Source organism: Sapajus apella, unplaced genomic scaffold, assembly GCF_009761245.1.
Source record: "Sapajus apella isolate SASKATOON/1434 unplaced genomic scaffold, GSC_monkey_1.0 scaffold31, whole genome shotgun sequence".
Lineage (NCBI taxonomy): Eukaryota > Metazoa > Chordata > Mammalia > Primates > Cebidae > Sapajus > Sapajus apella.
Genome location: NW_022436971.1, coordinates 16736851 through 16760947, shown reverse-complemented (window position 1 = coordinate 16760947; position 24097 = coordinate 16736851). Strand labels below are relative to the sequence as shown.

The window sequence follows — 24097 nt, the reverse complement described above, 5'->3', positions numbered from 1 at the left end:
ATCAATAGAATGTTCTGTTTCCAAGTTAATCCTGAAGAAAACAGTGGACACAAGTATGTGACAGAGGTCCTGCTGCAACAACGCCATGGAGCCCTCAGCACGGAGGAGGCCATCGGCTCTGAATGGCTTCGGAAAGCCAGGGCCTGGGAGCAAAGAGCTGAGTGGGAGAAAACCACTACCCCAATGGGAACAAACTCGTCAAAAAGGACCTATGTGGGAGACCCTGCTCTTTCCTGACGCCAACCAGATGCCTGGAGGAGAGAGTGGGGCTTGTCCACGGAAAAGCCGGTGTTTGACTCATGCAAATGGACCAGCACGAGCCAGCTCTGTAAGGAAACTGACATTATCTGAAACCTTTCTGAAATTGGCTAAGATTAGTAAAATGGTGTCTACATATGCTCATAATTCTTTTAAAAACTTCTCTCAGAATGTCATTCTTTAAAGTATATATATTAGAGGCTGGTTATTAATCTTCTACTTTACTTTAATGTACTCTGATATAAAAAGTATACCTTGGTGAAATATCTATTATAACGACTTTGTTAACGCCTTCCCCAAAATCTCAAACATCTCTATCCAACTTCCTGGTAGCTGCTAGAATTGCAATAGGATCTTAGAAGAAAAAAAAATTACGCAAATGCATTAACCTTGCAAACCCAAACCTATGCAGTTTCATCAAATGTGACATGATCCTAAGTCCTACATGACATAAAAGTGAGAATTTGGAGAAAATGAAGTAAGTGTGGCTTACTTTGATAATTACTAAGTCACAGTAATAAATATTACAATCAGAAAAAAATGTAACACAAAAGGTTTTCTGTTCCACATTGGAAAAATGAGTTCTATTTATCTCAATGGGAAATCCCTACAGCTTTGTATCTCTCATCAAGGCTTTCTTTACTTACATTAGGTCATTTAAAAAAGAACATGTTAAGACAGCTACTTTATTTTCTTTTATCCATTTATAAAATAAGAGAAAACAGGGCAATTTTAGAATTCAAAATAGTAAGAATTAGGTTTTCCATTTCGAGCTTTCTCATTTTAACTGAGAATACATGTTTGGGAAGCTGTAAGTGTACACGACCCACCGAGCCCCGTCTTCCACCCCCAGCACTGTCTCTGGTCTGTGTGTAAATGGCGACCTCACCTTTTTGATTGTGGCACAATACTGAGGCAGCATACTCTGGTCCAACCCTTCTATTTGTTTCAGCTTCTCACACACTGCATCCACATTCAGTGAGGTCAGTAATATCACTGGGCCTGGGGCTGGGCCTGACCCCTATAGAAGTCAAGGAAAAATACAGGTATGAATAGGATTTAATGCCATCGATAATGAGGTCACAGAAAAACTCACTGAGTTATACCATGAAGTAAGGTAAAAACTACAAATGTGTGTAGCGTGGTAAGGAAATACCATTAGGGAACAGATTTAGTTACTGTTGTAACCTAATGAGTAGCTTTTATTACAGCGAATACAGCCTGGTCAAAGCCATTTTTTGTAAGAAAACAGACCATTCCATGAACTAAGCTTAGGCCAACTTCTCAAATGTTTACTGCCTAACCTCAACAGAGAAGGGTGCTGTGCTTAATAAGAGGAAGAACAGAGAGGGAAAAAAACGCAAAAGGATGGAAAACTACTTATGCCAATATTATATGAATACAAAAAATAAGCATATAAAATAATTTTAAAGTACATATACTAAACAAGCAACTTCGAGTGTTCTACAGACTACCTTAATGGTTTATAAGAGCTGAAGTTTTCAGATCTTGATCATATTTTATCCCCAGGATCTAAAACTTCCTTTAGAATCTGTTCAATCATCATGTAAATATAAAACAACAGTATTAGTTTTTAACACGTGAAAGTAAATACCATCTATTAAAATTTGTTCTCATTTAAAAGGAAAGTCAAAATAATGAGTAAGTCTAGTATTTACTTAGAAAAAAACATTTTCAGAATGTGAATACTAATGAACCATTTGCCTGTGGTCAATAATAAATGCATATCCCCAGCATAGATGTACCCACTGTAGTCTAGAGGATGCATCAGCCTGGTCAAAGTTAGGACTCAAGGTCACAGAACAAATAGCTAGTTAGTGGTAGACTTGAACCAGAACTCTTAACTTGTCAGGTCTTACAACTTCCTATTTTCCTTTTTCTAGCTTCTTCACTTAGCACAATGTTTTCAAGGTCCCTGATGTTGTAACATGTCAGTCCTTCATTTCTTCTTATTGTGAGTAATATTTAACTTTTCCATCTTTCAAATGTTTTTATTCCTCAACCAGTCTCCTTGCTCTGGATACAGTTAAACTTGTTTACATTTTTCTTGCTGTTAAAAAAAAAAAATCACAAAAAAAGTCTAATCAACAAAATAATGATTTTACTGGATTAAGCCGCATAGATAAAATAAATATCCATAAGTCCCTACTAATATAACTAATTTTTTAAAAAGTGAATTAATTAGGAAGCAGAGACAGCTTTTCCTTACAGAATTCCAATTAATAAATGTAGAAGAGAAAAGCAGAAAAAGACCATTAGGCAAACACAGTAACAGTGATTGCACACACATCCACAGATGGATGCTAAAATTAATGGGCAAAAGTTAAGCAGAAACAGGATATTTGCAGAGTTTCAAAGTATCTCCTCCAAGATATTTACTAGTTATAGAAGGAACAATAAAACTTTACAGTACTGAAACCTGGCAGATGCCACCTTAACCAAGTGACCAAGGTTAGCATTAGCAGTGGTGAGCTTATGGACATCATGCACGTTCTACTATGGTGTGCAGGGAAGGGCACAGCATCACTCCTGTAGTTTTCTAGCCACATACATTCCCCTTCTAATCACGAGGAAACATCAGACAAACCCAAATTGAGGGACATTCTACAAAATAACCAGTATTCCTTAAAAGCATTAATCAAGGTCATGAAAAATAAGGAAAGACCGAGAAACTGTCACAGATTAGAAGAGACTAAGGAGAAATACAATGCAACTGAACTGGATCCTGGAGCAGAAAAATGACATTTGTGGAAAAGCTGGCAAAATTCATCTCAAGTCTGTAGTTGAGTCAGTAGTATTCTACCAATTTCAATTTTGGCTTTTGATTATTATACTAAGTTATGAAAGATGTTTATACTGAAGGAATAGCATTTTTTGCATCTTTTCTTTCGGGTTAAAATTATTTTAAAGTAAAAAATTTATTTCAAAACTCCCCAAATCTCTCTACTTCTGATTGTGCTAAAAACGACAAGTATAATAGACATGGATCAGATTAACTCTGTCAGCTTTGGAGGGACAATGTAAAATACTGAAGAGAATTTTGTGTCTATGGAGAAGCTGAGAATTCAGCAACAGAGACATGTTAACAGAGATACTACCCTTTTCCTTTAAAGCAAAAATCTCTACCCAATGTTACTTTCATAATCTTCTTACAACTTTTATAATTTATCATTATTTTAAAGCATATTTTATTCTCCACTGGGGATTATATAGATTATATATGTTACCTCTGAATGAAAGACAGACACATATGGACACTAAGATCTTTGTAATTCCATCAAAACTACAATCTGACTCTGATTATAATTTGGGCTTCACACAAGAGCTAAATTATCAATAAAAATATGTTATAATATGCTTTTTTGAAGAATAAATGGTAATCACCTGCTAGGCCTTTTCTAAAATAATCACATATAATCAAATTATACTGAAACTAAATTAATCTTATAACCAAAATAATTTTGGGGGTGAAAATCTCATAAAAGGAAGGAGAAAGAGTGCAAAAATGAAAAGGAAAAAGCAAAAAGCATATTCAATGATTCAGTAGGTAAATTCTTATTAGAAACTAAGCATATTACTTTGAGAATACACAGAATAGTTAAAATAATACTTTAATGTTTATCATGCATTCTTACTTAAAATTTTCTGTTATGTCAAAAACAGACCATTTTAGCCTGTTGATTTAACATCAGAATTTGTTTAAAAATTTTTCTAATTTAGAAAGCTGAATGCAGAAGATGTTAGTGTGTTTAAACTGTTAAAAATAAACTTCAAAATTTATACAGGTCACAGTTTCTCCAGGTAAAAGTAAAGCTATCAAAATGCTGAAATTACCTTGAGGTAACTGTATCATTGTTAATTGCAAGTAGATTAAAACTACACTCTAGAACGTTATCATCTTTGGTAAATTTATTAAATAAGCACAGAACTGAGGGTCATGCAATGGCTGGATGCAACTCATACACTGAAGGCACCTGAATGAGCATAGATTTCTAAACAGCCCAGCAGAAAGTTGCCAATGATTGCTTCTAGTAGTCTAATAGGAAAAGTAAGATTTCACTGAGAGTTTCTGTACCTGTCTCTGTTTGTTAAACCCAGAGTCACATGGCTTTAAGGAAGGAATAAGACAGAGTGAAGGACAAGAGCATAAAGTAACACATCCGATACACATCTATAAATGTCTAACACACACAGGCAGAGCGGGTCATCCCTTCTATTTCCTCTTCGCTCTGAACAGACGACAGCAGCACATAGCAGGGAGCACACATGCATGCGCACATGCCCCACCCACAGTAGCCGCATTCCATTCACATGTGCCGGGCCATTTCACATTTATACTCTAAAAAGTTATATTTTTTGTGTTAGAAGAATAAATCATGAGCCATACATTTAATAAGAAAACAAGGTACATCCAATTGGCTACAAAAAGTCAATATTCCTACTATATGCAAGTTTAGTGGTAATTTAAAAACATTGAATAAGAAGGCTTAATTAGACTATCACATAATCATAAAATATCTAGCCACACTATAAGTCATGTTCAGAAATACACTTTCAAATTTGGGTTTCGCTTCTTTGGGTATGTGGCACATAATAGATGCACTAAATACCATTTCATAAGAATGATCCCAAGAGGCTTATAGCTTGAGAAATCATAAGCATACAAACAAACCCTGCAAACTGTGATGAACATAACCTGATTTCAGTGAGGTGGATTTTTAAAGTCTAATCCAAAGCACAGAATCACTGCTGTCAATTCTTTTTCTGTACTTAGATTAATAGTAAATATTTTTAAAATATTTTTAAAATGATCTAGAGATGACTGGCAATTTGTACCAAAGTTAATTTACAACAGTTTTAGTACATTAATTGGCAGGGTTCCGCTAGCCTAACATCCAATGTCTTTCTTTTAACATATTCAGTATCTGGAGTACTTCACGGAAACCCTGTTTTTAGTGTACATGATTGACCTTATTATAAATAGGTTATAGGAGTGCTAACGAAATTAGAGTTAGCACTGTAATTTCTAAATCCAAAACACAAGAGAAAGCTATTATTAACCTGTTTGGAAAACGTAACTTGCTCTTAAGATGTAACAAACTACTTAAGAAATACCAGGTCAAAGTTGACAGATTAGACATAACACTACATTCTAAGAGCAATCTTTTAAAAAGCACAAGTACTTGCAGGGTGTGGTGGCTCACACCTATAATCCCAACACTTTGGGAGGCTGAGGTGGGCGGTTGACTTGAGGTCAGGAGTTTGAGACCAGCCTTGCCAACATGGATAAACTCTGTCTCTGCTAAAAATACAAAAATTAGCTGGGCGTGGTGGAGCACACCTGGGTCCTAGCTACTCAGGAAGCTGAGGCAGGAGAATCACTTGAATCCAGGAGGTGGAGGTTGCAATGAGCCAAGATTATGCCACTGCATTGCAGCCTGGGTGACAGAACGAGGCTCTGTTTCAGAAAAACAAAACAGAAACAGAAGCACTAAACCACTGCAATAGGCATAATTTTGTTATTTTTAAACTTTTAACTGTACCTCTAGGATTTCATAACATTACTATAATGTTATTTCTGTGAAAACATCCCAATCAATTTAGTTGAAAATTGTTTAGGAAAAAAGTTTTCTTGAGTTGAGGTCTGGCACAAAGACTTTCAAGCAAGAAGTAAAGACAATTTTTCACTACACTTCAATAAGAGGAAAAAAATGGGCAAATACTTTTCCAAATTCAAACAGAATAGTACAAATCCACTTCTAAGATACTTTACAGAATAGTGTTCAAACTGGTCAAGGCTACTGTGCGAAGTCTCTGAGAGCTGACAGGCAGTACCTGTCCCGAGCCTAAAGCCTAAACACAACCTAAAACGCCTTCCACTCCCTGCCCTCAGCACCTTTGACCTTCTTGGCCACGTCTTCTGAACAATGAGAAACAGCTTAGCTTGCAGACATACTTGTTTGAAAACAGGCTGTAAGTTCTAAACCAGTGGTAAAAATAAAAATTCTCTACAGGTGAACCTTTGCTTTGTTTGTTTGTTTTGAGACAGGGTCTGCTCTGTCACCAGACTGGGGCGAAGTGGTGTGATCTTGACACTCAGCTGATCCTCTCTCTTCAGACTCTCAAGTAGGGGGACTACAGATGTGCACTACCATGCCCTGCTGGCTAATTTTTTTTTTTTTTTTTTAGAGACAGGGTCTTGCTGTGTTGCCCAAGCTGGTCTTGAACTTCTGGGCTCAAGTGATCTTCCTGCCTAAGCCTTCCTAACTGCTGAGATTACTACATGAGCCATCACATGGGGACTTGTTTTTCACTTGGCCCCTGGACTGGATCCTGTTTAATGAAAACCAAAACTTTCATTTTTAATATCTTTATTAATTCAGTTTTCATCGATATCTAATGGTAAAGATAACAGCACACGGGAAATCATGATACTGTGTTAACAATGCCTTTGCAGTTCTGAAATTCCTTATGATTAAACTTTGTGCTAATTACTGTCATGCTTTTTCAACAAGGTATAAAAGTGATCTAAATAAAGCTGTCTAAAGGTAATGAGTAAACCCTGTTGCCGGTCAAGAAAGAATGCCTTCATAGTGCTGATAATCCCTCAGTGGCCTCAGGTCCACACTCTGCGGCAGGACTTCGTCAGTTTTGCTCACTGCTGTATCCCACTAGAACAGCACCTCTTACACTCCATAAATGTTTGTTGAACTAACTGCTGATCATGCAACCATCTGTGAAATAATGCAGAGAAAAATGAAAGGATGAAGAAATGTTTTATTGCTCCTTTGAAAATGTGCTTTTCAATGAAACACAGTTACCACCAGGAGCAGTATACCTTAAATTAAACCAGACTACAGAGCTTCTAGATCAACTCTTTGAGATGACAGAACAACGTGCCACTGAGGAGACCTGGCTGGACCCAGGCCCTCAATACTGGGTCCTTCTCTTCACTGGGGTCACAGAATGATGTGAATGCTGCCATTTCCTAGTGGGAAATTCACTAGAAGGTAAAGACACCAATGAAAATATCCCTGGAAAGCTTTCAACATTTTAAAGTATCTCAAGTATTCAAATAACCTAGAAATTCTTCTAAATTCTAAGAAAACAAACTGATTAACACCTTTGGGCCTAAGAAGCATCAACAGATAAAAAGGCTGCGTGAATCTAAACTGATTGGAGCATCTGCACACCACTTCTGTGGCTGAGACAAAGATGATTTAACCAAAAACAGTTTGAGTTCTGCGTCTTTAACGCTCCATGGATTCTGGTCTTTGGATAGCAGTAGCAGTACTAAGAATAATAATGAAGTATTTAAAGTATGCTAAAGCTGACTAATTCTTAAATCAAACCTATGAGGCAAGTCTACTTTTCCTGGTGAGAATGCTGAGAATCAGAGGGTGAAGTAATCTGTCCAAGGCAAAGAGCTCATCACCAGGGTCTGTTTAACTCAAATGACCAAATACCTGACTAAGTCATGCTGAGGACGAATGTGGCGAAGCCGGCAACATGGTGGTGAGCACCATGATCTGTGAGACAGGACTCGAATTCTACTTCCAAATCTGGTACCCCTTCCCGTGTCCCTCTGGCAAGTCTCACACGTTCCATCTGTGTCACATGGGGACTAGCACGCCCTGGGGGACCCTCAAGAGGGAAGGTAAGTATAGTGTGGGTGCCAGGACTCTGCTTTTATTGGTTTTATAAACTGGAGTTTTAACAGTTCATTTCTAAAAATGGCTTCTGTGATTTGGAAGTTTGAAAAACACTGTTCCTTTCTAGCCCTAATACTCTGGGGATCATATCTTGCATATAGTGCTAATTTTTAAATCTGGTTTCAAAATATTTGGTATATACTTTTTCTCTATTATACAATTATTTTTTGAAAGCTAGCATGGAGGCTTATAGATATATCCAGGCGTTTCACAGAAGTGGTGAATTATATTTATATTAATATGTGTTATATTAATATATTATTAACATATCTTGTAATAGAAACTTATTACTTATATATTGTATAATATAATGTATTATTATTTTATAATATATACTATTTATATTATTACACATATTATTAATAATATAAATCCTCACTTCTATGAAACAGTTGGATATACCTATAATTTTATCTGATAAGTCCTTGCCTGGACTTCACAAGCTATAAGCACTACAATGTTCCTTAATGTAAGAAAACTCAATTATTTTTATAAGGATCTAGTTTATAAAGGTGATGCAGATGTTCCTCATGGTAAAAAAAAAATAAAAATATGGGATCACCTCTATTTTGAAAAGACCATGGCTGGTTAACCCCTTATGGTCTGGCTTTTTAAATACATTACCTTGTGACATGACAATCTGTCCAAAAACTTTTGCGTAGCTCTTGATTCCTCTTGTCAAGTGTTATACAGGGGACAGCTGACTGAGCAGAGATGGGACCAAAGGGAAGTCCTTTGTCCAGAAACATAGAGTATTCTATGACAGGGCTTGAGGGCTAAATACTTCTCTGTTAGGTACTCTCTGTGGGTCCAACTACAAAGTCCCGGCAATGTTCCCATGTACTGATTCTTTCCATTTCCACCATGGCTTTCAATTTAGCATTGAACTAAGTGACTACTTACTTTTTCTAGACTTCGACAAAACAAATTTTACATGCTATTGTTATTATTAATTTCAAAAAAGCAAAGGAAGCTTAGTAAGCATCGATTATTTGCTATGCTAATCATAAAATGATCTTTTTGTAGTAAAACGAAAGCAAATGGTATGGTTATTTTACTAGAGAAAGTCACTAATATATGCAGAGCACCTTCATTGAGCTTCTAAACACATTTCAGGAATTACACGATTTCCCCTTCTCCAAAGACTCATTTCAAAATTTGCCTAATGCTCCTTTACTGGTCCCTGAAGAAAACTACAGTCGCCTTGTAATGGCATGTATTTGTCTACATTCTTGGGCATGGGAATAGCTACTATGTCAGTGTGTCTGTGTCATTAAGACCATCAAATTCTTCATAGTATCTGACTTTCTTCAAACATTTGCTGAGGAATTTTAGCTCAGAGAATTGAACTGCATGCATGAATCTATATGTTAAAGGCTCTCTGACTAAACTAAAGGTCATTCTTGCATATGGTGGTGATGACCCATGGATTAAAGATTCCCTAAGCACTAAAGAGAATTATTGTCATTTACTGTGGATAACTGAAGTCACTTAAACACTTCAGCTGAAATGTTAATGACTTTAAAGAATCATCAACAATGAAAGCCCCACAACGGTTCTCTTCTTCTCTCTTACTAATATTAACTCAAAGAAAATTAAACTTAAAAAACTATTGCCTGCCCAAATGCATGTTTTAAGTTAAAAATTATGGATAAACTTAGGATGCAATATTTCACCATGTTAACTCCAACTGCTATGCCACATTTCAGCACAGCTATAGGCTAAATTGACCATATTTACATGGGTGTAACACAGTCTGTAAATAAAACAACCGAAGTTAAAATACAAACTGGGTCCTTAGGTTCTACATTCTAAAGGAAGATATTTTAAGGCTCATCACAAACTTACTTCTTATTAAGTACAAAGTCTTATTCAGTAATTTACTCTCTCTCTCTCTCTCTCTCTCTCTCTCACCAGGCTGGAGTGCAGTGGCATGATCTCGGCTCACTGCAACCTCCGCCTCCCGGGTACAAGTGATCGTCCTGCCTCACCCTCCCAAGTAGCTCAGATTATAGGCGCATGCCACCACACTTGGCTGATTTTTGTATTTTTTTAGTAGATACAGGTTTCAGCATGTTGGCAAGCTGGTCTCTAATTCCTGACCTCAAGTGATCCACTAGCATCAGCCTCCCAAAGTGCTGGGATTACAGGCATGAGTCATCGCGCCCAGCCACTTACATAGTAATTTATGAAGTGAATCCCTCTACAAGTTTTTTTTTTTTTTTTTTTTTTTTTAAGAAACCTATTTTAAGGTGCTGGCAAAATAAATAATTTCTTTTACATGTTGAAAAATATTCTGTGTTTATCTGGAAAATTTATTTTAACAAATATGTAGGTAAAGAGAAGTATTACATAGTACTGCACTAAAACTTAGACTAAGACTTAACTAAATGTAGACACTGAGATGGAGTTACTAAAGATGCATTTTTGGTCTACATCATCTAGCTCATGTGTCTTTTTGCAGTCTCAAAGGTGATGCTGGATACTCTTCTAAAATACTCCACGTGTAATACCAACTACAGGCTTAATAAAAACAGTCAAAGGCAAAGCCAGAGCTCACACTAAGGAGCAAATACTACCAACTGAACACCCCTGATGGCTGCTAGAAAAAGCCCTTCCTTATTGGAGAATCGAAAAGACCCCCATCCCATGTATTGAAAAAGGGGAAAAGCAGGAGGAAATAATGGGTGAAGTTAAACATCCGCTTTTTAATTAATTCATAAACCATAATTATTAGCATTCAGCTACTCTACACTAGCTGCTCATCACACCATGAATGCAGAGTTAGTGAGCTGCTATCATCACAATTAAGACGGTCATTACTGAGGCAGAAGCAATGAGATGCCAGCGATCCACACCACAGGACTACTCCATTACCCTCAAGGAGTCTGTGGGTGAAGAAAGCCCCTCAGCAGCATCCTCCTTGATAACTTCCTAACAACACAAAACAGGAGAGTATGGGTGAAAGGGGGAAGGGAGGAGCCAAACTGCGAAGACAAATGAACATGATGGTAAAATAATACACCACACTGAAACTAAACACTTTATATGAACAGATCTTCCCTGCATAGCATTTTAAAAAATAAACAGCAGTGTAAGTGCTGGAGTTTTTTGCATCCTGATTTATAAAAATATATTAATAGAGAGTTTCTTTTTTTAAACTCTCTATTACTTTTATCAACAGGAATCCCTAATATTTTGGGCACAAATGTCTTTTGTTTTAGATTAATTAGATTCAATAGATGATTGGAAGAATTTCCCTTATCTTGTTTAATTCCTGCCATTTGACTGAAATGTTCTTCTTTCAATACATTCTCTATTTTTTATATCATGGTGCCATATTACCTTTATAAGATAATAATAATTATATATCTTATAAAGGTAATATAATAATATACATTAATAAATAAATATATATATATATAAATCATAAAGGTAATATGTACATATATCCTTTAAGAAGATATTAGAAATTAGCAAATGTAAAGGTTTAGTTTTAAAGTTTTGGTAGCAAACACCATATTACAAGCCAGAAATCTCTGGCTATAAACAAGTTCAACATTTATTCACTGAGCCTGCTAGTCATTTTCCTTTCATAGAAATGAAAACAAATACATTTTACATTAGTAATAGGTTATGTTTATTAAAACTATGTATAAAATAAGTTGTACTCTTTTACTATGTAAAGGAAATAATCAAACCTCTAATGCTATCTATGTTTATTATTAAATTAATATTTTCATTACCCTTTTATATACTTACTAGGCCATTGTTCTGATCTCTGGGCAAATTCGTTTTTACTGATGGACGTGAGATGAGATGTTGGGAGGCGCCAGGGTAATACCTTGGCGTGTAAAGGTATGGGGCAAAGAATGGCTATGGAAAAACATGTAACAAAAAAGGGGTAAACAATTACAGAAATGAAAGTGTAATGAGATTTTTCAAATGAAACCAATAACATACAACTCTGAAATTTTAATGCAAATGACAAAACAAAAGAAAAAAAAGCCTCAATATTCTATAAGATACCAAACTCAAACTTAGGACATATATTTACACTTTTATATTGGTCATTTCATGTAAGCTTATTGAAGAAAAAAGAGCAACTAAAGTTTTGCACTTTACAATTTGACACGAGTTTCTATATTTAATATGTTCACAAGTTTACCATCTGTCAGGTTCTAAGTGATTTAACCAATATTAACTATATTAACTCATAATCTTTATAAAAGAAGCAAACTGGAATTCTAATCCTATTCCTTACCAATAAAAAAGATTAGCCTAAATAAGACCAAACAAAGTCTGGAATATATGACAATACCCTGGCACAAATTCCAAGAACAATGTTACTACAAGTTCCTGGAGCTTACCTCTAGTTTACACCCCAGAGTACTCTATATCCTAAATAAGCAAGCATATTAAAAAAAAAAAAAAACAGGTGGGGAATCCACTGTTTATTTGAGATTTAAAACAATAGCATGCATTTGTAATCAGCTCCATATAAATAGGAGATAGCAAATTATACAGGCTAAACATAAAGACTGCAGTTCAAGAGGTTTTGTTAAACTGAGGTGAAACCTTTCCCACCCTTTTTACTCCTGTCAACTTAGAAGAATTATTCTGCTTTTAACTTGAGACTAAAAAATCTCAAATAACTACAGCGAGAAGTAGCTAGATTTAAAAACAAGAGAAAGCTGTAAATGTTTAAAAATATAATAAAATACTATTAAAGCATGATCACATTATTGTTATTCATACAATTAGTGAACACAGTATCTCAGGCTAGATGGTAAGGTAATTGTTCATTTTTTAAAATAAACTTCTTGGTTTCAAATTTTCATCTGGCATCAATGGACCTATTTTATGTAAACTTACAGTAGATTTTAAGACTGGTAAATAAAAACCTGCATTTCACACTGTCTACCACACAGTTAAATTTTACAAAGATGGAATACATGATAAAATGCTATTATTCCACCTTTGTCTCCTTTTCTAAATAGAAAAACGGAATAACATTTCCAGGGCCTTTTTAAACAGCATCTAATTACTTACACAGCCAGCATTTTTCAAAGACTGAAAGTTTAAATTCTGGAATCCTTTTTCACATTTATTCTAAATTCTCTTTCTTCCCAGCTCAAATGAAATTTATTTAGGCAGGCAGTTTAGGCACTAAGCTTCTACGACTAACTAGGTCCTACATCCTAGGACCTAACCAGGTCTCGAATTAGACTAAAGAGGGAGACAGTAAAAATAAGAAATTGCAATGCATCATAAGAGAACAGTTTCAGAAGTGTAACCCCAGGTTCACGCTCCATTTTCCTACAGGAACTGTTATTGTTTGAGGTCATTAAAGTGAGAATATAGCTTGGGCCTAGTAAACTTGACAGGGCCTGAATACTACTGATAATTAGTTGTGTTTCATCTTTTCATCTAGGAAATTATCATATTTACATTCAGTAAAAAATTACAGATGACTGAAGACAACTTGACATAAAAATCTAAAAATGGGCTATGGTGCTATTATTCGGCAAAAACATCTGAGTTCCATAAGCAGTCCTTCCCCATTATTATTTCACATTTAAAAGACAAGAGCGTATTAAGTATAGGTTTACTAAACTACTGTAGGAATTTAAATTTATCATTGTTTTAAAAGCCAATCTAAACTATTATACCAGATATAACAAATAAAACATCTGTTTATAAACAAAAAATCAGATTCCTCTGAAGTATAGGACAGTCACTGGTGACCCTGTGGAATCTATTTACTTATCAAGAAACTAAATAAAAGAAAAAACTCTAATATTCAGACTCTCTTGAGATCTAGGACACATTAAAATTCTAAATTATTTTGATTTCAAAAAAATCATATATTTTACATTCAAATTTTACATTTTTCCTATTTTAAAGCCAAAGTACAGTTTTTAAACAATAATAGTATCCACAAGCAGAAAACTGAGGTTTCCCTGGAACAAATTCTTACAAATAAAGCTGCCTCCACCTTCCTTACCCTGTTGTAGAAGGGATGCTGAGGGCCCGTCATGCCGCTGTAATAGCTGCTGTGAGGCTGTGGCGACACCACTCCACCTGCAAAGGGCCCATTGAAGGATGTGGAGGAGCACACTGATGGGGGCTGGCTGTACCCTGATGGTGCCCTTGGAGGACCCTCATGTAGAGGGAGAGGAGGGTATGCCAGTCCTCCGATACTGATTTGCTCTCTGGCAGCGCGAACATCTGAAAGATTCCATCAGACCCCAGAAGGCAAGAGAAAACAGGACATTAGGCATTAGTCAAATTATCACATTCTTCTTTAGTTACGAGGCAGAAACATGACTTTATCACTCTTGCCAGGGATTCCAACTAGATTAAAAAAGAAGACAGAAAATCTTGAAAATTCATGGGCCTTTTAATGAGAAACGACAAACCACTAGGCATAAAAACTTTTTAACCATTTGAAAAGTCACCAATATCTGGATGCTTCTCTTCAGTTATCAGAACTACTGATTTTTCTCTGACTCTTAAAGGATTTAAGATATTCTAGCAGTTCTTTTGATTCCTAATGTTATCCAATGATTAATAACTCATATTTGTTGGGTATTAACACATATAATGTTAGCAAAGACTGTGGGTTTGCAAATTATGAGACTGATCCACCTCTGAACAACAACAAATTCCACAGCCATGTAATACCCCTTTGACATCACCCTTGTAACTGGTACCTAGAAAACAGAATGCAGAAATAGTTTAAGGCAATCTCTTCACAGTTCCTGGAAAACTCAAAGGCATGTCAGCAGAGCCATGTCATACAAAAGACTGTTTCAATAAAAGTTTTATGTGTGTGCACAGAGTGGGACCTCCAGAACTTAATTTATTCAAAAACCTTAACGTCTCTACTCTCAGGTTCTAGTCCCCAGATTTAAGTTAATATCTGAAAAGTAATATAAAGATTCTCTTACTTCTCTGGATAGAGATCTCTATTAAGAACTGAAGACCGGTGACAGGCAAATTACAATGGATGGACATCATAAAGTCATGACTGTATGTTAAAAGAAATCCAATTCCAAGGTCTTGGGTGGTTGCGGGCGGAGGGGGCAGGCAGAGGGATTATAATAAGGTGAGTTCCACAAATTTTAACAGGATTTTCTTAACAATCCCAAAAGGATGCCAAGACTCCTAATCTTTAATTTCATTAACTTTTCTGTGTAGTGCTTAGTTCAATACTTCTTGGTTTTCACAGAGTAGAAGAAATGTATACAGATAAGTTAGAAACACAAAAAATTTTTAGAACTTTAGATGAAAAATTTAATTTGCTACTAATACTCACCTGCAATAATTTCCCGTAGTTTGGGATCTAGGTTTACAGTGCAGGGCAGAAAGACTTTTACATCTCGAGCCACAAGAACTGGGGTCCTTGAAGATAAAAACACTTCAAAATTTCTTATATCTCCATCAATTTCAAGCAGTGGCTCAACATCCTTAGTTGTTGGAATATTCTTTGATATTCTTCAAATAAGAAATCAATGAAAAAGGTTGCGTCACTATTAGAAAGGTAAATTCTGCATGTCATCTGAAGTTACCTATACAACAATTACACATCTTGGTCTGATTAAAAATATATATATATATATTTTTTTTTTTTGAGATGGAGTCTTGCTCTGTCGCCCAGACTGGAGTACAATGGCACGATCTCGGCTCACTGCAACCTCCACCTCTGGGTTCAAGCGATTCTCCTGAGTCAGCTTCCCAAGTAGCTGGGATTACAGGTGTGCACTACCATGCCCGGCTACTTTTTATATTATTAGTAGAGATGGGGTTTCACCACGTTGGCCAGGCTGGTCTCTAACTCCTGACCTCAGGTGATCCACCCACCTCAGCCTCCCAATGAGCTAGGATTACAGGTGTGAGCCACTGCGCCCAGCCAAAAATCTATTTTAATTTTTAGTTTTTTAAAATTATTTATTTTTGAGACAATCTTGTTCTGCCGCCCAGGCTGCAGTGCAGTGGTGTAATCTTGGCTCATTGCAACCTCTGCTTCCTCAGCTCAGGTGATCCTCCCACCTCAGCCTCCGGAGTAGCTAAGACTACATGCTCACACAACTACGCCTGGCTAATTTTCGTATTTTTCTATAGAGACGAGATTTCACCATGTTGCCCAGGAGGCTCTTGAACTCCTGGGCTCAAACAATTCATTCACCTCACACTCCCTGTTGTGATTACAGACACGAGCCACCTCATCCAGTCAAAAAAAATTTTTTAATAAAGGAGAAACTAAAACTTAAAAAAGTAGTATGGTTACAAAAAAAAAAAAAAAAAAAAAGGTAACAATGAGTACAGTCAGAATTATACCGCCTTTGGCCATGGCAGGACTTAGGCTGGGGAAACGGAGGAGAGCAGCATATGCACAGGTGTGTCACATGCTCAAAGGTGGCTAAGGGTCACCACTCAATGAAGATTTATTGAGTTATCACTTTACAGATGAGGACAGTGGCTTCAGACAGATTAAACAGACTGCCCAAAGTCACACAGCTAGAAAAGAGAATCTGACTGGTTCTGAAACCCATCCTTTTTAAATAGAATACCACGGTTCTTCCTTTGCAAAGAAAACAAGAAATGAAGAACTTTTAAATAAATTACACAAATTAGAAAAAAAGTTAGCATAAGTTTTCCTTTTTTTAAAGGGTTTTGCTTTCTATTGTAAAAGTAATATACACTTACTATATACAGAAAACAGGAAAAAACACATACTTTTACCAATCAGATACAATACCTGCTAATGTAGTATGTCACTTAGTCTTTTATTATGCAGAATTTTTTGCATAACTGAGTTCAAGCAATATGTAAACAATTCTGTATGATGCACAGACTCCTGAATGTAAAAATTAGTAATATTCATTTTAAAAACACTTAGTAACATTACTATATGAAACTGTAGTTTTTGTAGGTCAAAAATGGTCAAATGTTGACAATTGTTGATCTGAGACAGTAAGCAAGAACACATCACAGAGGAATAAAGGGAAGAAAAACAGGAAAGAGAAGTTAAAAGACAAGACATAGATGAGAAAACTGGAAACAACCCAAATGTCCACTAACAGGTGGAAGGGTAAAGAAATGGTGGTATATCCAGACAAAGGAATACTACTCAGCAACAAAAAGGAATGAACTACTGATACAAAAACATGGATGAATCTCTTACTAAATTAATCCAGCCAATAAAGAGCGTATAGCAGTATGTTTTCATTTCTATAAAACTAGAAAGTATAAACCATTCTAAAATAACAATGCACACCAGGGTTTTCTGTGAAGTTAGCAATGTGGGGAAGGAGGGAGACGAGGGAGGGTATCAAAGGAACAGGTAGAAAATTTGGAACTGATGGAAACATTCACTCTCTTGATTGTGGTGATGACTTTGTGGGTATATGTTTATCAAACTTGTGAGACTGCACAATTTAAATACGGCAGTTTATTATATGTCAACTACACCTCAAGAATTGTTTAAAAATTACTGGATACCTCTTCAAAACACTCGCTTCCCAATTAAACAAGTATCTTAACTGTTAGATAATACTGAGTGAACATAGTCGCAGAGGAGCAGTAGGATTTTCATGCCCTTCAAAAAGTGAAATGGGAATCTTATTCTAATGTTAGTAACAGTTATATTATTTCTTTGGGACTAGCACTTTACTCAGACCCAATACTTGGCTACTAGCCAAATATTAAAAGTCATCTAAGGGAAAAATCCAGAGAACACAATTAGCAAACAAGAAGAGAATAGGGTGCTGGTGAGAAAATAAGGGTAGCAATTTTATCTTAATTAATTTCAGAAAGTCTCTTTTACAGACGCATACACATGCACAAGACAGAAAAGCCCTCTGAGATGGAGTTACTCAATAAATTAAAATCATGTTCAAACTGATTATTAAATATAAGTAAAATGAAATGGAAAACCTGTAGAATTGTTGCAAGTGGCGATAAAATCAGAACCTAAACAGTTAAATAGGTAGTTCATTTATTTCAGGAGTTGAACACGAAATACTAAAAAGAGAAGCTAGAAAGATTTAGATAAAAACACACAGCTGACAAGTCACATGAAACAAATTAACTGCATTTTAATGCCAGCTCTGCTTCTGCCTGAATGTAACAGTGTTCTCAGTATGATGAACAATGCTGCTGTTCACAAGCCAACAGGCTACTGCTGGCTTCCAGATTGAAGTCTCTATTCTAACCTTCTGAGCTCAATACATTAAACTCTTTTGCTGAAAGAGATATTTATGTAAATGATAATCTTTTGGCAGTAGGCCATCAAAATCATATGTGCCTTTATTTTTCAGATATTTTTCCAAAGGTTAGCATTTAAAGAATTTAAGTAACTTCACTTTTCAATTAAGAGTGAATTTAAATTTCCAGTATTATGATCATGTGAATTAAAGTTGCCAGCAGTTAAATGGCCCAAAGAAAGCATTATAAAACCTCAGGCATCAAGGAGCTCCTAGCAAGTCTAAATGCAATTTCTTTCTATGCTACCAATCTAGCAATACTTGTTAAAGCCAACACCAATGTAAGTCAAAAGCATTCTCATTATAAATGACAGTAGTCTATACAAAGTACATATTAATTCCTTGGCAGAAATTACATAAACTATTCATATCACTTCCATTCAAAATCAGGTTTTAAATTACATAAAAGACTTCTATTTTAAATCAAAATATAAACAGATTCTTAGAGCAGAATTTATGAAGAAGGTATTATTTATCACATTTTATCTAAAAGTAGCTGCCTAATAATGTCATTATTTAGGACATTAAAAATTAAGACATATTTTCTTTAAAAATTTAAACAGAGAAAACTCTTAAATGCTTTAGAATTTTATTACCTTGAAACAAATTAACTTCTAATAGACTCTCAGATACTTTCTATCAGTGAATGCCCATTTATTAAATACCATCCATGCACAGAACACTTCGGTGATTGAGAGAGACAGAAAACAGCCGCTCGGCATTGCAGCCAAAAAGTCAGAAACAAAGATAAAAAGGAGTCCATTTACAAGCCCACGGCTGCCTGTGAAAACACAAAAACCCTAGATACCACAGGGGCTAGCCACACCCTCCGTCTTTACCCTGTTAATTCCTACCCATCCTTTGTGCTCGGTGCAATTTCCACCTCCTCAGGGAGCCTCCTGGAGACCAGCTCATTTTCCTCCATTGCAAGCCCCCACAGCACATATACCTTTCTTCATAACACGTATCATAAGTGAAATTCTACACTAGTGAAATTACTTTCTTAATATTTATCTCCCTCTCTAGACTGGAAATTCCATTAAAACTGGGAACAAGTTTAGTTTTTTCCACCACTGTAGCTCCAATGGTTTGTAGAGAATACTGTCACAACACTATTGTTCAATAAATATTTGTAGAGTGAATAAACTACACACACACAAAAAGGTGTTCTTCCTCAAGAACTCCATTCCTTTAAAACAGAATAATTTTCACCTTAATTATCCTTTCTGATATTGACAAAACCTTGTGCTTGGGAAAGCATACACTGATCCATTTGGAGTCAATTTTTGTACATGGTGTGGGGTGGGGGGTCCAACTTCATTCTTTTGGATGTGGAAATCTAGTTGTCCCATCCCCATTTGTTGAAGAGTCTGTTCTTTCCCCATTAAATGGACTTGGCATCCTTGTCAAAACCCAACTGGCCATAAATGTAAGGGTTTTTCTAGACTCTCAATTCTACTCCATTGCTCTATATGTCCATCTATGCCTGTGTCACATTGTTTTGATTACTGTAGCTTTGCAGTATGTTTGAAATTGAGAGGTGTCAATTCTCCAACTTTGTTCTTCTTTTTAAGGCTGTTTGGTTATTTGAGGTATCCTGAAACTTCATACGGACTTAAGGATCAGTTTCTATTTCTGCAAAAAAGGCTACTGGAATTCGGCAGGTGTTTTATTGAATCTGTAGATCACTTCAGGTAGTACTGACATCCTAATATTTAGTCTTCCCACCCATGACCAGAGGATGTCTTCCCAGTTATTTAGGTCTTAATTTCTTTTCGTAAGGTTTTTTAGTTGTCAGTGTATGAGTCTTTAACTTTCTTGGTTAAAGTTAGTTCAAGGTGTTTTATTCTTTTAGATGCTACTGTAAAATGAACTGCCTTCTTAATTCCCTTTCATATTGTTCACTGAAAGTGTACAGAAATACAACTTTTTGTGTGTTGATCTGTACCCTGCAAACTTCGCTGATTTATTAGCTCTAACAGCTTTCTTGTGGGCTCTTTGGAATTTTTCTATGTAGAGAAGAATCATGTCATCTGTGATTAGAGATGGTTTACTTCTTCCTTCCCAATTTTGATTCTTTTATTTATTTATTTTTTGCTTGTCCAGTTGCAATGGCTAGAGCTTCTAATGCAACGTTGAATAGCAGTGGTGAAAGTGCGTATCTTAGTTAACTCAGGCTGCTGTAACAGAATACCATAGGCTGGATGGCTTAAAAAGCAGACATTTATTTCTTGAAGTTCTGGAGGCTGGAAGTCAGAGATCAAAGTGCCACATGGTCAGGTTCTGGTAAGGGCCTTCTTTCTGGTTTGCAGATGATCTTATTCCTATGTCCTGACATCACGGACACTATAGAAAGAGAGAGAGAAGCTCTCTGGTTTCTTCATTGGAAGGCACTAACCCCATACAAAGATTACACCCTCATGACCTCATCTAAACCTAATTACCTCCGAAAGGCACCAACTCTAGATAACATCACATTGGGGGTTTGGGCTTCAACATAAAAATTTTGGCAGGACACAAGCACTCAGTTCATAGCAGCAGGCATCCTTGTCTTGTTCCTATAACTTTGGAGGGATAATTTCAGTGTTTCATCACTGAGTATGATATTAACTGCAGATAAGTCAGTAAAGTTAACCACTAAAATAATGATCTCAACGTCAGGCCAATATCCAAAAGCTTTTAAAAACACAGCTTAATACAAAGTGGTCAATTAAGTAAATGAAGACTATACTACCCACACTATTTCCTAGCTTCCTCTATTTAGTCCAATCTTTGGAAATTCATTTTAGGAAAAAAAAAAAAAAAGAGTTAAGATATTTACTAATGTTTATACAAAAAAGATGCAACCATTAGTTCAAAAAATAGGGTTTGTTTTTCCCCAACAAAAGTGCATTCTTTAATAGAACTATTTGAATAAAAATCCCATACAAATAGATGTGTACTTAATGTTAAGAAAGCAGGGAAGCAACATTTCCTGCAGGGAAGCAACATTTCCTACAACATAGAACATTCAGCTGGCTCAATCAAGATGAATTACCCTTTCAACCAAATATCTATTTTTTTTTATATTTATTACAAATGTCACAGTCAGTTCCGTAAATGCCAACAGTCATACAGCTTTAACCTTTAGTCATGAGAAGCACACTTGACTGTTTCCCAAGGGATGAGGCCGTCTTCATTTCAGAGGAGCAGAGTGACTGTACTGTTATTTGCTCTTTAATGTTTCAACTAACCATTCCATTGTCTCATGAAGGCTACTGCCTCTGGCTGCTGAAGTTTTGAATATTTGCCATTTTCAGTCCTTCCAGGCAGATAACCCAAGTGAATGTGCATCTCTGATGGAGTCATGGCCTGTTCCATGTCCTTATTTGCAAATGCCACTAAAATGGCTTTTTTCAGCTCTCCTCCATCCACATGGCAACTAACTCTGACTTGGAAATGCCAATTCAGTCTTGGTCACAGCTGTCTGCTCCACAGCATCTGTGTTTGAATAACAACATCTGCAGTATGGCTCTATCCTCCCAAATCCCAGCCTTGGAATTCTGTATGTTTTCTTTGTTGTTTTTGTTTTCATTTTGAGACAGTTTTGCGCCTGTTGCCCAGGCTGTAGTGCGGTGGCACGATCTCAGCTCACTGCAACCTCCACCTCCTGGGTTCAAGCAATTCTCCTGCCTCAGATTCCTGAGTAGCTGGGAGTGCAGGCACCAGCCACCATGCCTGGCTAATTTTTTGTATTTTTAGTAGAGAAGAGATTTCATCATGCTGGCCAGGCTGGTCTCGAACTCTTGACCTCAAGTGATCTGCCTGCCTCGGCCTCCCAAACTGCTGGGACTATAGGCATGAGCCACTGTGCCCAGACCTGTATTGTTTTTATAAGTTACCATCTCAACATTAAATCTGATAATAGGAATGTTAGTAATGACTTTTCCAACCTGTAATCGGCACAAAATTGTAGTTTATCCTGTCTATGTAATCCCCAAATTAAAATCCTTACTTCCCAGGTTCCAAACAAACTGGAAAAATACTTGAGAAAAATCTACCATGATTAAGCCCTGTTCACCCTCACCAATCCTCAGGAGCAGGTCCTGGCCTCAGCAGCAACTCCAACTTGAGACACTTCTGCTCACCTTGGCCTCTGGCTCTGCCTCTGCCCCTGGGCCTGGACTTCCACATTGGGCCTGTCAATTTTGTTGATACTTTCAAGGAAAATACTTCTGGTTTCATTACTTTTCTCTATTGTTATTCTATTGTCTATTTCTCTCCACTGTAACCTTTATTTCCTTCCTTCTGCTGGCTTTGAATTTAATTTGCTCTTCTTTTTCTAGTTCCTCAAGGTGTAAAGTTAGGCTATTAATTTAGTATCTTTCTTCTTTTTTAATGTAGGCATTTACAGCCATAAATTTCCCTTTGAGCACTGCTTTTGCTGCATCCCATAAGTTTTAATCATTCCTAATATTTTTATAAAAGTATATTCATAACTATTCCATGAGTCACCTTTCCTACCATGTTGGAAAGAACATTAGCTTAGGGGGTCACAAAGCAGACACTTTGTCTGCCACAGCCAAAGTAATAAAAGTATTAAGAGTTGAAACTGTCCACACACAGAAGGCTGTGTTAAGTACACAACTCTCAATAGAGAAAATAACTTACTGGAAGAGAAAAGAGGCATCTATGCTCATGTGGTGGTCAGAGAAGATTCTCAAGACCACACGCAAACAGTGCCACATGTTCTCACTGACACTCATTTTTTAAGGTCTATAAAAGTAAGTTTGCATTTTATAGGTATCCTACTCAGTAACTACACTAGGAAACAACAAAGCACTTACATACTCTGCTGGCCAAATAGATCATCATGGTATACTTTCTTCAAGTGTGTTTATCTGTTTATTTCTGGTTTAAAAGAAGCCATTTGCAAGTATTTAATGTGTTTGACCTGTGTGTTTAAGGATGGTGTGATTAGGGTTAAATAGTGCAAACCATAAAAGCACTTGTATAAGTTGCCATGGAAGCCACTGGCAGAGCTAAACAAAGTTAATTTCACTTACTAGAAGCTATTATTCTACATTAAACAAAAATTATTTCCCACTGAGGGTGTATATCTCCAAGATAATCTATTTGGCGAGAACATCGCAGTCCAAGATTTTGTTTTTATATGAAGGAAGGAAACATGTAGGCATGTAATTTAAAGGATTTAAAAAACACTTAAACTCAGTAGAAAGTCATCATATGCACAACCTGTCTTTGGCCTTAAGGCTGCAATTTTAGAAAATAGACGGATGAAAAAAGAATCCACAAGCAGGGAGCGTAAAAGATAAAAACTCAAAGGGGTGTCTGCCTAGGTTCAACTATGAAACTGGTAAGGCATTGTCTTCATTCATGTCTATTATGTAAAATGTTCTGAGTAAGGTACATTTAGGGGTTCTCTATCCCTCTTATATAAGCTCTTAACAGGAAAAAACATATTTAAAAGTTATGAAGAATTGAGAGGGAAACTTGAACTAATTGGCTGAATACCTACTGTCTGCCATTCTCTGAGGCAGGTGCTTTACCTAGTTTATCTAATTTCTCTCTCAGCATCTCATGAGGTTATTTATTATTTCCATTTTTAAAACGAGGAATCTGAGGCTCAGAGAGGTAAGCAACTGACGCAACACCACCACAGACATAAGCGGCAGAGTGGGTGCCTGCTCCTGATTGCTTCAAAAACTGTTGCCCTGCTCACTGCACCAGTTCAAACAGGAGCCACAGACATGGCTCAAAATCCCTCAGGTAATCTTACATGTTTTTAATGCCTTAAAAATGTAATAGGAAAGAATGCTGTCACATATTAAATTT

The 24097-nt window shown here is 36.3% G+C and overlaps 1 protein-coding gene across 12 annotated transcripts in view; it reads right to left on the bottom strand.

Annotated features, from left to right (window-relative positions):
* The window catches only part of KIDINS220 (kinase D interacting substrate 220), a 120802-nt gene that overhangs the window by 10493 nt on the left and 86212 nt on the right, over nt 1-24097 (bottom strand). For 4 of the 12 annotated variants that reach the window (XM_032294209.1, XM_032294207.1, XM_032294201.1 and 1 more), the window contains exons 23-27: nt 15313-15491; nt 13999-14222; nt 11754-11867; nt 10869-10925; nt 1148-1279 (exon numbers count right to left, since the gene is read on the bottom strand). In XM_032294209.1, the coding sequence (XP_032150100.1) occupies nt 1148-1279; nt 10869-10925; nt 11754-11867; nt 13999-14222; nt 15313-15491 (706 nt within the window). Of the gene's footprint in view, nt 1-1147; nt 1280-3759; nt 4388-10868; nt 10926-11753; nt 11868-13998; nt 14223-15312; nt 15492-24097 lie in introns of those variants that run through there. The other 8 variants (XM_032294211.1, XM_032294212.1, XM_032294205.1 and 5 more) reach the window with 3 other exon arrangements.